This window comes from Lepisma saccharinum, chromosome 29 (assembly GCF_977018435.1).
Source record: "Lepisma saccharinum chromosome 29, izLepSacc3.1, whole genome shotgun sequence".
NCBI lineage: Eukaryota > Metazoa > Arthropoda > Insecta > Zygentoma > Lepismatidae > Lepisma > Lepisma saccharinum.
Genome location: NC_139257.1, coordinates 47,931,444 through 47,946,113, shown reverse-complemented (window position 1 = coordinate 47,946,113; position 14,670 = coordinate 47,931,444). Strand labels below are relative to the sequence as shown.

The following is a 14,670-nucleotide window of genomic DNA, read 5'->3' as shown; positions in this document are numbered from 1 at the left end:
GAAATGTCTGAACTACACATTACTTACCTCCCTTGAGAAAAGATTGGATATCTCCATCTTAAATCCGATAATGTGATTTCAGCGCCATCATCGGGTAATGGTTTAACTACAGATTTACATCCCATGGGAAAAGATTGGATACCTCCATGTTAAATGTGTAATTTAAAATATATTTAATTCCAGCGCCATCATCGGGAATTTTCTGAACTACAGATAATGTACCTCCCTTTGGAAAAGATTGGATACCTCCATGCTAAAAGCGTGATTTTAGTATATTTGATTTCAGCGCCATCATCAGGAAGTAGCAGAACTACAAATCATGTACCTTCCTTTGGAGGTATGAATGCTTTCGCCATTTCCCGATGATGGCGCTGGAATCAAATATACTAAAATCACGCTTTAGGCATGGAGGAATCCAATCTTTTCCAAAGGGAGGTGCATTATCTGTAGTTCAGAAATTTTCCGATGACGGAGCTGGAATCAAATATATTTTAAATTACGCTTTTAACATGGAGGTATTCAATTTTTTCCCATGGGATGTAAATCTGTAGTTCAATCATTTCCCGATGATCGCGCTAAAATCACATTTAATAATATCAGGGATTTAAAATGGATATATCCAATCTTTTCCCAAGAGAGGTAAGTAATGTGTAGTTAAGACATTTCCCGATGATGGCGCTGGAATCAAATATTTTTTAAAATTACGCTTTTAACATGGAGATATCCAATCTTTTCCCATGGGATGTAAATCTGTAGTTCAATCATTTCCCGATGATGGAGCTGAAATCACATTTATTAATATCAGGGATTTAATATGGAAATATCCAATCTTTTCCCAAGGGAGGTAAGTAATGTGTAGTTCAAACATTTCCCGGTCATGGCGCTGGAATCAAATATGTTTTTAAATTACGCTTTTAACATGGAGGTATCCAATATTTTCCAATGGGATACAAATAATCTGTAGTTCAGCCATTTTTCGATGATTGCGCTGAAATCAAATATATTAAAAACACTCTTTTAAAATCAAGGTATCCAATATTTTCCTTAGAGATGTACATTATCTGTAGTTCAGCTATTTCACGATGATGGTGCTGAAATCAAATATATTAAAATCAAGCTCTTATGATGGACATATCCAATTTTTTCCAAGGTAGGTAAATAATCCGTAATGCTGCCATTTAACGATGATGGAAATGTCCCAAAAAATATTTTTTAAAAAACAGTTGTTCTGGATAATTATTCATGTGGTGGATTGAGTTGGAAATTCTCCCCTAACATATAATAATAATAGTGATAATAAATTTCTAATAAATTGGGTTATTAGTTTATAATCATAATTATAAGCAAACTTATGCAACTACTACTACTACTACTACTAATTATTATTATTACTAAAGTTTTATCATTTGGCTGACCTCCAATAATAACTTCTGGCAACGCCAATGGGTCTAATTACTTAGCCCCCAGACAAAAATTTGCAGTTGCGCCTCTGACTCCTTGTACTCCCCTACATATATTTATACATACAGTATGTAACATTCTTATTCGCACACACGGATTTTAAAAGAAAATGCTTTAATATCTGAAAGGAAATACACTCTTTAATTATTTTTTTTCAATTCAATAACTAATATCATTAGGAACATAAAATCTTACCCAAATTCTGTATAACCAATGACAAAAATAAATTAAATGAAAATGAAAGAGAAACATGCAATTTTTTGTACAACTTTTCTATTCGTACACTTAATAATATAAAAGAAAAAAGTATATTCAGAGCAAATTGACTGACAGTTCTAATACTTTGATGCGTATCCTTTGGCTTTAATTACTGCTTGACACCTGTTCTTCATAGAATTAACCAGTTTCCGACATGTTTCAGAGCTTATTTCATTCCACTCGGCTTGCAAAACAGATTTCAACTCTTGTTTGGACTTGACTCCTGCTTTATGGACTTGCCTCTTCAAAATTGTCCATAAATGTTCAATGAGATTTAAGTCTGGACTTTGAGCTGGTGTTTGTAGTAGTTTGGGCACATTCCATATTAGCCAATTCATGTTAACTCGCGCCTTATTCTTACTGTTCTTGTCTTGTTGGAATCTGTAGATAGGCGGCATGTTTATTTTTTGGGCACTCTGCTTTACATTGTTCTTCAATATGTCCAAATAGACATATGTATCCATCAGTAGCGAAGCGTAGTCTTACGAAGGAGGCAAGCAATGTTTCAGTACAACAAAACATGTAGTTTGAATTTGAATTTGAATTTGAATTTAAAATTGTGGGTGCATCAGCACTAAGGCCATTTTGCACCCTTGACACTATACGGGGTCCAGCCCCTTATCTTTACAAAGAACAACTCAAACGTTGCATAAGTAAAACCTTAAAATGTTCTGACTTTCGTTAAAAGCCGAGACTGCAAAGGGGCACTCAGCAGACACAAGGACAAAAAACAGGACAACACACGCAAAACTACACCGGCCAAAGTGCCAGTCGCCAGAGCCTCGTTTGTCTGCAAAACACAGTCCAGGGTGCACTAACATGGAAGTGAGGTTGACAGTTGGGTGTACTACGTGGAAAATCACCCCTTACACCCCAACAAAACATGTAGTACAATGGCACGCCAAGAGGGGGATTAAAGGTTTATAGCCTCATTGGCCCGGTCGCTGGATTTGTCAAAATATCATAATAAAGTGACGGTTCTAAAAATAAACCATATGATCCTCAAACGCCACATTTACTTTCGAAATTCCAGGTAACGTTATTCGTATGGTAGTAAACGTCTTACATATGCGAACTTTCCGCATACGACTAAAGGGGTACGTAATTTCTTATTTATTTATTAGTACTTTTATTTGTTCATTATTTTTTAATGTGGGCAAACGGTGACCAAACGGATTTAGGTAAAATAACTCATTTATTTAATTTACACTGCGTGATTGTAATTTAGGATTTGTGGGCACCCTAAAAATCGCATTCGGAGTCAAACATTAAAATAAAAAGTTAAACACAAACTTTAAAAATGTCATTTCAAACCAAAGAAACACATGCATAGACGATGTACTCACCACTATAAATTCCAAACTCCTTTACATATATAGGAAATTTCCCGCTATCGAACAATTCAACAAATCTTAGGTCCTCAAGGTTCTCAAAACGTGAAGACACCCCCACGCTCTTTCCACAACTGGAAAGCATCCACGCAAGATCACTTTGGAAATCTCTGAAACGACCGAAAGTGATACCAACCTATTTCCTTAATTTTATTCATCATGGGAAGGAAGGATATATCAGTTTGGAGATAGAAATTAACCGATGGAATCAGAATCATTACAGCAGAAAGAGTATATACATAATATTTAAGTAATAAAGTGAAATACAGAGGCGTGTCCGGGGCCGGGGGAGGGTTGGCCCCCCCTTTGGCCCAGTATTCCTATGGAAAGGAAAGTCAAAGGCAGGTAAAGATAACAAAATGAGGAGACTACTACAAAAAATCCTGGGAGCACCACTTGTGTCATAATAATAAAACTTAAAACATGTTCTTGTGTTCATAATATGTACAATGTATACGATTTAATTGTGCTGTGTAAATATCAGTAGAGAATACGTTTTAGATAGCTTTATTTTCACCCCAAGTTTTATTCAAAAGCAGTCAATTTATTGAATGTGGTTGTAAAATTTGTGAAACAGCTCACTTGAATTACTGTGTAAATAATTTGGCAGTTGCAAACACTGGTGCGGTCAACACTTTTGACGTAATTTGAGCTGGACCGAGCTGGACACAGGGTGCAGACCAAGGTCCGTCGAATCTTCCCTCTCTCCCTGGGGAAACTCTTCACGGGGGTGCAGACATTTCACTTACTGGAAACACAAACCCCCGCCCTTTACCATCTCGCCCGAACTCCCAATATCCATTTTTTTTACGCGTTTTACAATTCGCGAAATCTAAAATAAATTGTAATATAAAATGATATATATATATATATATATATATATATATGGAATTTAGAACAATGATAATAACTTATTTTAGTTATTTTATGACTAAGAATTATTTATATATTCGCGATCTTGTTTACGTGTTCATGAAGACAAATATTCTTTACTCGTAGTTTTTGGTGGCAATATATCCTTCTGCTTTCGGTTGAGCTCGGCTATTTTCGGGAATAACGCAAGCTCAGCAAGCAGAGCTTTTGGTGTAAGCGTTGTGGTCGGGTTCCACTCGAATTTCATGCTTCGCCATGTGACTCCTTCGGGTGCGTTATTTTCCCGCAGAGCAGCCGCAAGCATTGAGGCTGGTGCTTGCTACAGAGCTGCTGAGGGAGTTTGCGGCCGTAATTTTTCGCGAAATCGAGTGCGATGGAAACGAAATAAGGCTAAAACATTAAGTACATTAAATGATATTCGAATAATGCAAGCAGTGCTTGCATTGCTTGTACTATATCTTCGCCTCTGGCCTATCCATAATACCATCAATAAACTGGATGGTACCAACACCTTTGGACTACATACAGCCCCAAATCATTAATGACCCACCACCGTGTTTAACTGTTGGAACTGTGTTAATGTGATCATTGTCTTTATTTGATTTTCTCCAGAGCCTATTTATCCCATCTGACCCGTATATATTAATCTTGGACTCGTCTGACCATATGACACTATCCCAAAATTCCTGGTCCTTGTGGATGTGCTCTTTCGCGAATGAAAGTCTATTCCTGCGATTCACCTTATTTACATATGGCCTCTTTCGTGGTATTCTGCCATGATATCCATGCTTCCACAAGGCACGTCGGACAGTTTGATTGGACATCATCTTGCCAGCAACATTTTCTACTAACGGTCGTATCTGAGGAACACTTAGTCGGTGGTTTTCTCGCACTCTTTTTAAAATAAAGTGTTCATGATGTTTATTCAACCGTCTCTCTTTTGGTTTTATCGGCACATTCTGTGTTGAACCTTCCTCTCTAAATTTGTTTACTATGTATTGAACTGTGAAGTGTGATTTATTGACTGTTTGTCCAATTTTTCTTAACGAATAACCACTAAGGGCCAAATTTATAACAACATCCTTCAGATCGGAACTAAGTTCCTTCACCTTGCCCATTTCGAACACGCTGATAGATAGACGATAGGCCTACAACAATACCTACGCCAGCATTCCACTTGGCGGTGAGCGTGCCTGCATGTTCAAACTTGTTAAGAAGTTGCAAACTGCACGAAATCGCCCGAATAGCGGTGGCGCTGTATGCGAGGAAGATTGAAACTCTTGCCTGTACGAATAACAATTTTGCATGAAACAGCGTGTTTTTATATTTTCACACAAATTATATGCTCTGTTTATACACACTGAACATACATTTTTATTGACATTTGTTGGTGAAACCTTCATTAACATTAATTTCCAGGTACATATGAAAATTATTATATTTACTAGTAGATATGACATTTTTCCCTCGGAAATTCTATGTTTGTGAATAACAACGTACTGTATATACAGCGTGTTTTAAAAGTCCTGCAGGATTGAAAAAGCTAAACTGATCAACCTATCTACGTCCCTGATCATACAGGAAGAGGAGATATTTTCGTTTCCTTAGATTTATATAAACTGAGGGGAAGTGTTATGGTTTACGAATAGTTGATGGGCACTGTTATATCGCTTCACTTTTATTTTGTAATGTCTCTTTACATTTCATAAGGTCGGGAATCCCTGATGCTATCACCTTGTAATTAATGGGTACCAGGCTTGATCCTGGCAGAGGTACATTGCACAGTGGTTCGGATCCCACTTTATACTGTAGGCCCAGTGCTGATTAGCCACCTGAGCATAAAGTGGATTTAAAACAAGCTCTAAGTTCGTAATGTAAGAAACTCAAGTCTATAAAAATATCATCCAGGATTATTTTGATAAATAACTTATGTATGCAAAATACCAGTTACTTTGCTCTTCAGGCAGTGTCATGCCAAAGGAGGGTTGGTGGAGGACATACCCTCCCCCCACCTTTGGCTCAGTATTCCTAAAAGAAAAGTACCATTAACTTGTAAATTTTTATAAACCTGATAATTTTGGGAGGGTAATTGCCCCACTTCGCTCCGCCAAGATACCCCTATGCCAATGGATTCCTCTGATGGTGAATTTTGCCTATTTATTTAGACTATTTATAGCACAAATATATTTTCTCTGGTTAGGCAGAGTACCTAGAATAACTAACAATAAAATAACCGAAGTAAGCGCGGCAGTCATATTATGAAAGGAGGGCATTTCTGTATGGCTGCATATAACAGGAAAATGCCACTGAGGAAATTTGTTCATTTTGATGCTCTATTCCATGCTGTGGACGTATGTTGGTGTTTTACGGCGAACCTCATGTTGTCCTAAGGTAAAAAGATATTTCAAAATTATTCATTGCAATTTATCAAAAAAGTCAAAATTCGTTTTCAATCCATCTTCCCCTCATATAGGCTAATCAGGATTGGATATACAGTTATTTTATTTTCGAATTCAGCACTCTGAAATCCGTATAGAAGAACAGTAGTTTTCCACACCCAGTGGAAGCACGTTAGAGCAGGTCATGAGCACACTGGGCACAGCGGGCTTCTCACCTATACATGTTTAAAAATACTATAATCTATAAAATTTGATCGACAATATTTTTTAGGGAACGTTTGTTTTTGATGTAAATGTTTTCCACATAATTTGAATCTTCGACGAAACCTGTACAATCATCGGTTCTAACTTTTCCATTTTCGATTGTGGACTTCTTTCTGTCACTTTTAAATTATTGCCCAGTGTGCACAGAGGGACAGATGTTGACGGTCAACTTGACCAGGACAGTATGATATTAAACTTCCAATTTTATAAAATTTCCAGAACTTAACTTGATAATACCATCCACATTTTACCATCCAAATAATCTAATCTAATCCAGAAGATACGTTACGTTTCTTATTCCTATTTCCGTTAGTTTGCCTCGCTTTTCTATGTCTTGGGTTATTTGCAAGCATGAAAATTATGAAATAAATTATGGGAGTATACACAGTGATACATCCACAGTCCTTGCAACTGTAGGTTCCAGTTTCGAGTCTAGGCCTAGAGTGCACATCAACTTCATCTACTAAGCATGTACATTTTGGAAATCTGTGCGTTTACTCACTAAATACATTCTTTTACAGTAAAAAAAAAGTATAAAAAACTTACGTGAGTGAGTATAATAGTTGCAGACGACGTTTCGCGAAGCTACGCTCCGCTTCTTCAGGCCTCTTTTCAGTACACAAGTCCATTTCTAAATTTTAAATTCCATATCCAAACACCCTCTTTTACCTAATCCTGGATTTTTACATATATGACGAAGTATTTTATGTACTGAAAAGAGGCCTGAAGAAGCGGAGCGTAGCTTCGCGAAACGTCGTCTGCAACTATTATACTCACTCACGTAAGTTTTTATACTTTTTTTTTTTACTGTAAAAGAATCTACTAAGCATTCACTATCACCGTTGTGATTAGCCACATGTGGCAGAAAACCAAGATAAAATAAAAAAATATATAAATATAATAATGAATGTTTTATCAAGGATATGAACATGGGACCCCTGTATTTGTAGCGCACCTCTGAAATACCAGCAATTAACATCTCTGTTTTACCTCCCTATTCCTTTAAGACACCCTCAAAAATCAAGGAGCAATTACAAAGGTAAATAATGCAAAAATTGTTTTGCAAATTTGATTTATTCCTAATAGTGTGGGTGTTTCCATGTTTCTGGTAATGCTGCTCTAACCTTGCTCGCTCTGAGCTCCACACGTGCATATGAGTGTGCTCTTTCACAACTAAGAAGAGTTGCCCAGCTCTACTTTAGAGCAACGTAATTTCACAATATGTCAGTAGTAGTTCAGGACCAGAATGCCTAGGCATGCCATTGGTATCTTAGATTATGCTAGGTTATGAAACTTCTTGTAAGATAGAATGACACATGGTATTTATTTCACATTTCAGGGAATTGGCAAATATAGTTTCATTACTTCTTGGCTTCATGGTTTCTGGAGCGTTGTGCCAGGATACGTCTGTGGATCTGTCCCACTTTGCAGGTCTCAATCGCAGGATACAAGGTGTCGAAGCGACTCCTGTCAACTACCCTCGCCGAACGACTTTGGTTGACCTTTTGCGCAGCCTGAGAGCCAGCACATTGGTGGAGCTTATGGAGAGAACGAACATGGCAGACGTACTGCAGTCTTCAGGTTAGTGAAGTTCTGTCACTTTAGCCGTATAACCTCTGTATTGGGTTTGGAATCCACATCAATAACATGAAGGCAATGTATTAAATCATTGTCACTTTCTTTTAAACATTTGATCCAGCACATGAGCAACCTTCATTAATGGCAACTTCAATATCATTTCTGCAAACTCATTACTCTAGTTTTTCTTGTACGTACGCATTGCTTGCATTGTAGAATTATTTTCCTGTAGTTTACGGTTATTACAAGCATAAGAAAACAGTTTTTCATTGTGGCATTTCAGGAGAACACACACTTCCTTCATCAGACATTTATTTTCATTTTGACTAAAGATACAATTTTTTAAACAAAAAGAATCCGTTACATAATGGATGTTGTCAATGTTACATTGTTGTAATATAACAACTTAACTGTGAAAAGAAGCAGTCTGTTTTATTTTTATTTCAGCCACCATCTTTAAAATTTAATATAACAGAAAACATCAAGAGACTTTGTGAAAACAATGATGACTTTGAATTACCTGATGATATTTGGGATTCATAATTTTAAATAAAAAAATAATGTGATCAAATGTTTTTGTCTGAAATAAAAATAAAACAGACTGCTTCTTTTCACAGTTAAGTTGCTATATTACAACAATTGACAACATCCATTATATAACAGATTCTTTTTGTTTTAAAAATTGCTAACCATTGTTATAACTGTATCTTTAGTCAAAATGAAAATAAATGTCTGATGAAAGGAGTGTGTGTTCTCCTGAAACGTCACAACGAAAAACTGTTTTCTTATGCTTGTAATAACCGTAAACTACAGGAAAATAACTCATTACTCTAAAAGGTACTCTTGAAAGGATTGAGTTTTGTGATTTCTAAAAACTATTGTAAGAAACCAATATAACAGGAAATCTGATTTAAAAAATGGCATATGAACCAATATTCATTAATTTTTTCTTCTTACTTTCAGGTCCGTATACAGTATTTGCACCAACAGACGATGCATTCGACCGCTTGTCCCGTGCTGCTCAAAGACAACTGAGGAAAAATCCTGACCTACTGCGTCACCTCTTGCTCTACCACATCAGCTCAGGCAGAGTCATGTCACGTGATTTAAAGAATGAATTGAGAATCCCGACGCTCTTCAACAATAAGACAGTTGCTGTCAGGTTATATGCTTCGAAGGTATTGTTGCTTGATTATTTTTCTTATTCATGATTATTTGATCAAACACAAAAATTACAATTATGACATTTTCAGAACTACTTGGGTAAATTATATAGTTTGACACATTAACAACCAGGATATATGCGATTGATTCTCAGGGTGGGAATTTTTCCATGTCCCTGCACAGAGTCCCTTTTGGGCTAGCCTAGGAGACCTACACTATGACTAGGATCAAGAATGTGTGGAGCCATATGTCCACACCCCCCATGTGCCTTCATGACACAAGAGGTTGGAAGCTGAAATGCCATATTGAAACTGCTACGATGATGCCATTACCACAGTCCACCATGCACGTAAACACGTAAAGGATATGATTTTCAAGTTTTAACAATATAGCATGTCCCGCACCATGGCCGTATGGTCTGAGGTGCAAGCTTTGTGCTTGGGCTACGCACTGGTTCAAGTCTCCTAGAAGAAAGTGTAACAACTTTTCTTCTCAGATTTCAGCCAGCGTGCGAGACCAGTGGCTACCCACCATCGTCAGAAAATTAGGGAGCTGCAAATGAGTAGCGTAACTCAGTCATAGAAAACATACAAGAACGACGACTGGGGGTTTGTCATGCTGACCACACGTCAACCCCTATCTTGTTGGATGATGTCCCACTTCACTTCAGGTGGGAATAAAGACTGCAGTCTCTCACAGACTGGTACACAATGGGTTATTATTATTAACAATATATTGTTGTTTTTTTCTTCTAAAAATTAACTTTCCTTTCGGATCCGTTATATTACACTCATGAATCTGAATCCTCTCCTCAAACAACTAGTTTGTTCAGTTACACATCTCATGATGACACATTCAAAAACACTTGTCAGCATCAATATAGCAAAATGTCTTGATTTAATCTAGTTCTTGCATAAAGCATATTCCAATAAATGTGCATAACATGCATTTGCTTATGTTTCAGAAACCATCAGTGAACCAGGCATCTATCACTGTCCCGGATGCCATAGCCTCCAACGGCGTTGTTCACATGGTGAGCGACGTCATTTTCCCCATACCCAGTGGGACTATAATGGATGTGATAAGTGGGTGCCCAGCTTTCCACACCATAAACAAGTTGATGAAGCTCACTGGATTAGACGAAAACTTAACAGACTCTGGTAAGTCTCCTTCATACTTTGGATTTATTTATTAAAAAAATAAAAAAAGTACAGTGCTCCCCTGTGTTTTGCACCATGCCATGAAGGCGTATAGGGGGTGTGGGGTTAGGGCCCCATACTTTCTTGATCTCGGCCAAGCTGGGGATGATGTGATCAGCACCATGCCCCTGGCTGCCTTAACCACCCAGTTTCCTACCCACTTTATACGATGCTGGGTGGGCGCTGGAGCCGCTTGAACAGGTTGAAAAAGTCCCGGTTCTCCCACACCGGGGATCGAACCTGGGTCTCTCGCATGGTAGTCAGACACCCTAATGACTGAGCTACCGTGGCTACTATACTTTATACTTTGGATTTATATGTAGTAAAAATATGTAAATACATATTTAGTTATTTGCACCAAATATGGAGTTAAATAAGTATTTTATGATAGCAAAAGCAAACAGTTGTAAAGTGTAAAATTGAAACAAAAAAAAACCATCATTGTTGGTATGACAGAAAACTTGTAATTCACACAACTGGAGGGTATAGAACAGGTCGTAAACACTCGTTTGTTTAACATCGTTTCGGACTTAGTTATTTGCAAGAAATTCACCCAACAGTCACACGGGGACATGTAGTTATTGTGTTAATATGCAGTACATATATGTTGAGAAATGTTCTGAAATAATATGTAAAATAAAAACTAAATATTGCAAATCTACATGCCATGATGCACAAAGATAATACAAAATATAACCAATTTCAGCTTCATACATAAATATGTATTTACATATAAATCCGTTCGTTGGTTATCATTCTTGTGAAAATTTGGCTCCTTTTCATGATGCACTGGGAAGCTTTGAAATAATTTCAAGTGTTGAGTAGTAGCAGATTATCATGCAATTTTACAAAATAGAAGATTGTAGGCATGTATTCCTTCCATCGAATAAGAATAGAAGAACATCTGGTTGCCATATGCCAGCGAACACATGCTCCAAGCATTAGCCACTCTTGTAAATAGTTTATTAATATACAGGGTAGGCACAAAGTCGCTTTCCCCAATAAATGAAGAAATACTTGTTTTGGGAAAAGCAACTTTGTGCCCACCCTGTATTTTACACTAAAATCCCTAAATTTCAGAGTTTGACTTTTGGGAACTGAAGAAACTATTATGCTATACATATATGAACCTTGTTTCAGATTCTCCAATAACATTATTTGCTCCAACTGACGAAGCGTTCCAATTGGCTCCAGCATTGCTAGAGAAATCCAAGGAGGAAGAATTGGACGAAGCCACCAAAGAGGAGTTAAAGAGTAAGGACTTGGTTACAAATATGATATCTCTGCCTTTAGAAGTTGTTTTTCTTTCTGAAAATTTTACTTGAAAATCCTTTAGCACATTTTGGACCATTCTGGCCAAGCACATCAAAATTCATACATAAGAAGTTTGTGCGAGGCCTCTCTCCACCCACCATGTCCTAGCAGTCGGTTGACATGAAGTTTTACCAGGTTTCTGTCTTGTTTGTGAAAAATCTGTATTTTTTTCCCACACACATCCGAGTGGTTGTTCAGTAAGGCAGGTCACATGCTCATTTTATAATATAGTGTCACACGATGTACCAACATTTGCCAAGTAGTGCAATGCTCTTATTTCATAATGTGACTAGTATCGTGGAAAGTTTAATGCTGTCTCTATTTCCAGATTTTGTGCAGAACCACATGGTGAAAGGCTCGTATTTCAGCTCCTCCCTACAGGATGGACAAGAACTTGTGACGGAAGCAGACCTTGATCTACAAGTCACCGTCAGGCACAGTAAGTACGCTGACCATCTCAAGAATCACATTTTTGGGGGAAACAATATTTTGCCAGGAACATGCTTTACTTTCACAAACTATTACAGTTCAAATCATTCTAATTAATTGCCAAATACATGTTCACACGTTATTTCAATATTTAGGCACAAGTTGGCAATGCAACTGAAAAGTCATTCCCCAATCTGAATGGCAATGACAAAAGGTTCATAATATATATAGATGGCCCCACACCGTGGCTGTGCCTAAAGTGCAAGCTTTGGGTTCCGGCTACGGGACGCATGCAGGTTAGTCTCTCGGGGAACTGTAACAACTTTTCTCCTGAGGAAATCGGAGCTACGAATGAGTAGTGTAATCCAGTCACAGAAAGCCAACGACAACTGGGGGTTCGTCGTGCTGGCCACACATCACCCTGTAACTGGTTGGATTATCTTCCACCTCCAGTGGGAGCGAGGCCGGCAGTCAATAAGTAGGCTCCGGCCTGTTACACCAAAACACAGGTTATTATTATTATATTATAAAGATCAGAATATATGTATATATTCCTATAATTTTAGGATCATATAACACAGAATAAAATTAATATCTTAAACTATTCCTTCACTTGCTTATTTCCACGAGTTACTTTTGGCCAACATGCTATGCTATGCTTGACAATGAGACACACACACAGAGGTGTAGGTTTGAAGAATTTTCTGGACATTTGTTCATGAATTTCATCAAATATTAATTTGTACTCGAAGCTAAGTAACTAACTAACTCTCTAGCCTTCTTAAACCTGAAGGTTCATGCCTGCAGCAACAGAGGCCTTCCATCTGTCCCTATCCTGAGCAAGATCAATCCAATCTTTTCCATCCCTACTGATTTCCCTTAGGTCCATCTCAACGTTGTCCCACCATCTTCGTCTTGGCCTTCCTACAGGTCTCTTACCATCAGGTTTCCCAACAAGAATCGTGTAAACTCTTCTTTCCTCTCCCATTCGTGCCACATGACCTGCCCACCTAAGTTTGATTTAATCAAACTAATGATATCTGGACATGAATACATATTATGGAGTTCTAAATTATGTAACCTCCTCCACTCACCTGTCTCCTCATCCCTTTTGGTCCAAAGATTTTCCTAAGGATCTTATTTTCAAATACTCTCAATTTATGTTCCTCTTTCAATGTAAGGGACCAAGTTTCACACCCATATAATACTACAGACAAAATTACTGTTTTGTATATTTTAACTTTTAGTTTCTTAGATATTAAACGAGAAGACAAAAGTTTATGAAGAGAGAAGTAACATGCATTTCCTGAATTAAACCTACTTTATTTCCTCTTTAATATAATTTTCACTTGTTAATATTACTCCAAGTATTTGAATTTGGAAACTGGTTCAAACGAGTTATCAATAATTAGATTTTGATTATTACCTAACACTTGGTTTCGGGTACTCGAAGCTACAATGGCATAAAAGTGATGCTCAATAACTAAAACTGAAATATAGAGCAATCCAAATTGTTTGGCTGGGAAATGTCAATGAAAATATCCAATTATCTGGAAACATTGAATATTCTATGTACCTATAAAAAGACCCAAGATAGCATTCAAGTTTTCCATCATGATTATAAGCCCAAGAGTTGCATAGTCACCGTAAGTGGCAACGTAATATGCTGAGATAGGTTCCACCCTTTCAGACTTTCGAACGCTGCCTCCTACATATTGAAACTTGATTCTCCTCTAATTTTTCAGACAAGCTGAGGGAAGTTGGAATTGCCAGAGTCACGTCCCCAGATATAGCTGCCACAAATGGAGTTGTTCATGCCGTTGATCGTGTTTTGCAGCCGATGGATCTGTGCCCTATATTCACATAGCTTCCTATTTATTGCTGCTCTTAGGAATTTACTACTGAAATGGACATGTGTAAATATGTGGCAGGAAATGTTACATAATTCTGATACGGCGATTACAAGTTCAAGTGCAAGAAGTTTATACTCTACAAGGTACATGAAGCATTTTGTATATTGCTATTCATAAAATGATGCATGGATGAGTATGTGTGTGTTAATGATGTTGAAGGAAAGGAAAGATTGTTGTTGAAGAAATGGTGAAAGATGGTGTTGGTTTACTTTGGGCCAAAGATTGTGGAAGAAAGTTTTGGGATACAAAAGTTCATTTCACATAGCAATCAATGTGTAAAGAACTTGAATAAAGTACTTTGAAGAAAAAAGTGTGATTAAATTACTTCCATCCCTGCATACAAAACAACAATGGCATTACAGATATACTAAAGTTACGAGGGCAATTTTTTTCAACCTCCGATGGACCATAAAAAAAAGACAAGTGT

At 37.3% G+C, this 14,670-nt stretch overlaps 1 protein-coding gene across 1 annotated transcript in view; it reads left to right on the top strand.

The window, feature by feature from the left end:
• LOC145981309 (transforming growth factor-beta-induced protein ig-h3-like) overlaps positions 1 to 14,541 on the top strand; it is a 44,731-nt gene extending 30,190 nt beyond the window's left edge. Inside the window, exons 2-7 of the mRNA XM_083114507.1 lie at positions 7,986 to 8,227; positions 9,188 to 9,402; positions 10,353 to 10,548; positions 11,728 to 11,841; positions 12,230 to 12,340; positions 14,076 to 14,541. Of these exons, the coding sequence (XP_082970633.1) occupies positions 7,986 to 8,227; positions 9,188 to 9,402; positions 10,353 to 10,548; positions 11,728 to 11,841; positions 12,230 to 12,340; positions 14,076 to 14,197 (1,000 nt within the window). The 3' untranslated portion in view covers positions 14,198 to 14,541. The remainder of the gene's footprint in view (positions 1 to 7,985; positions 8,228 to 9,187; positions 9,403 to 10,352; positions 10,549 to 11,727; positions 11,842 to 12,229; positions 12,341 to 14,075) is intronic.
• Positions 14,542 to 14,670: the final 129 nt, after the last annotated feature.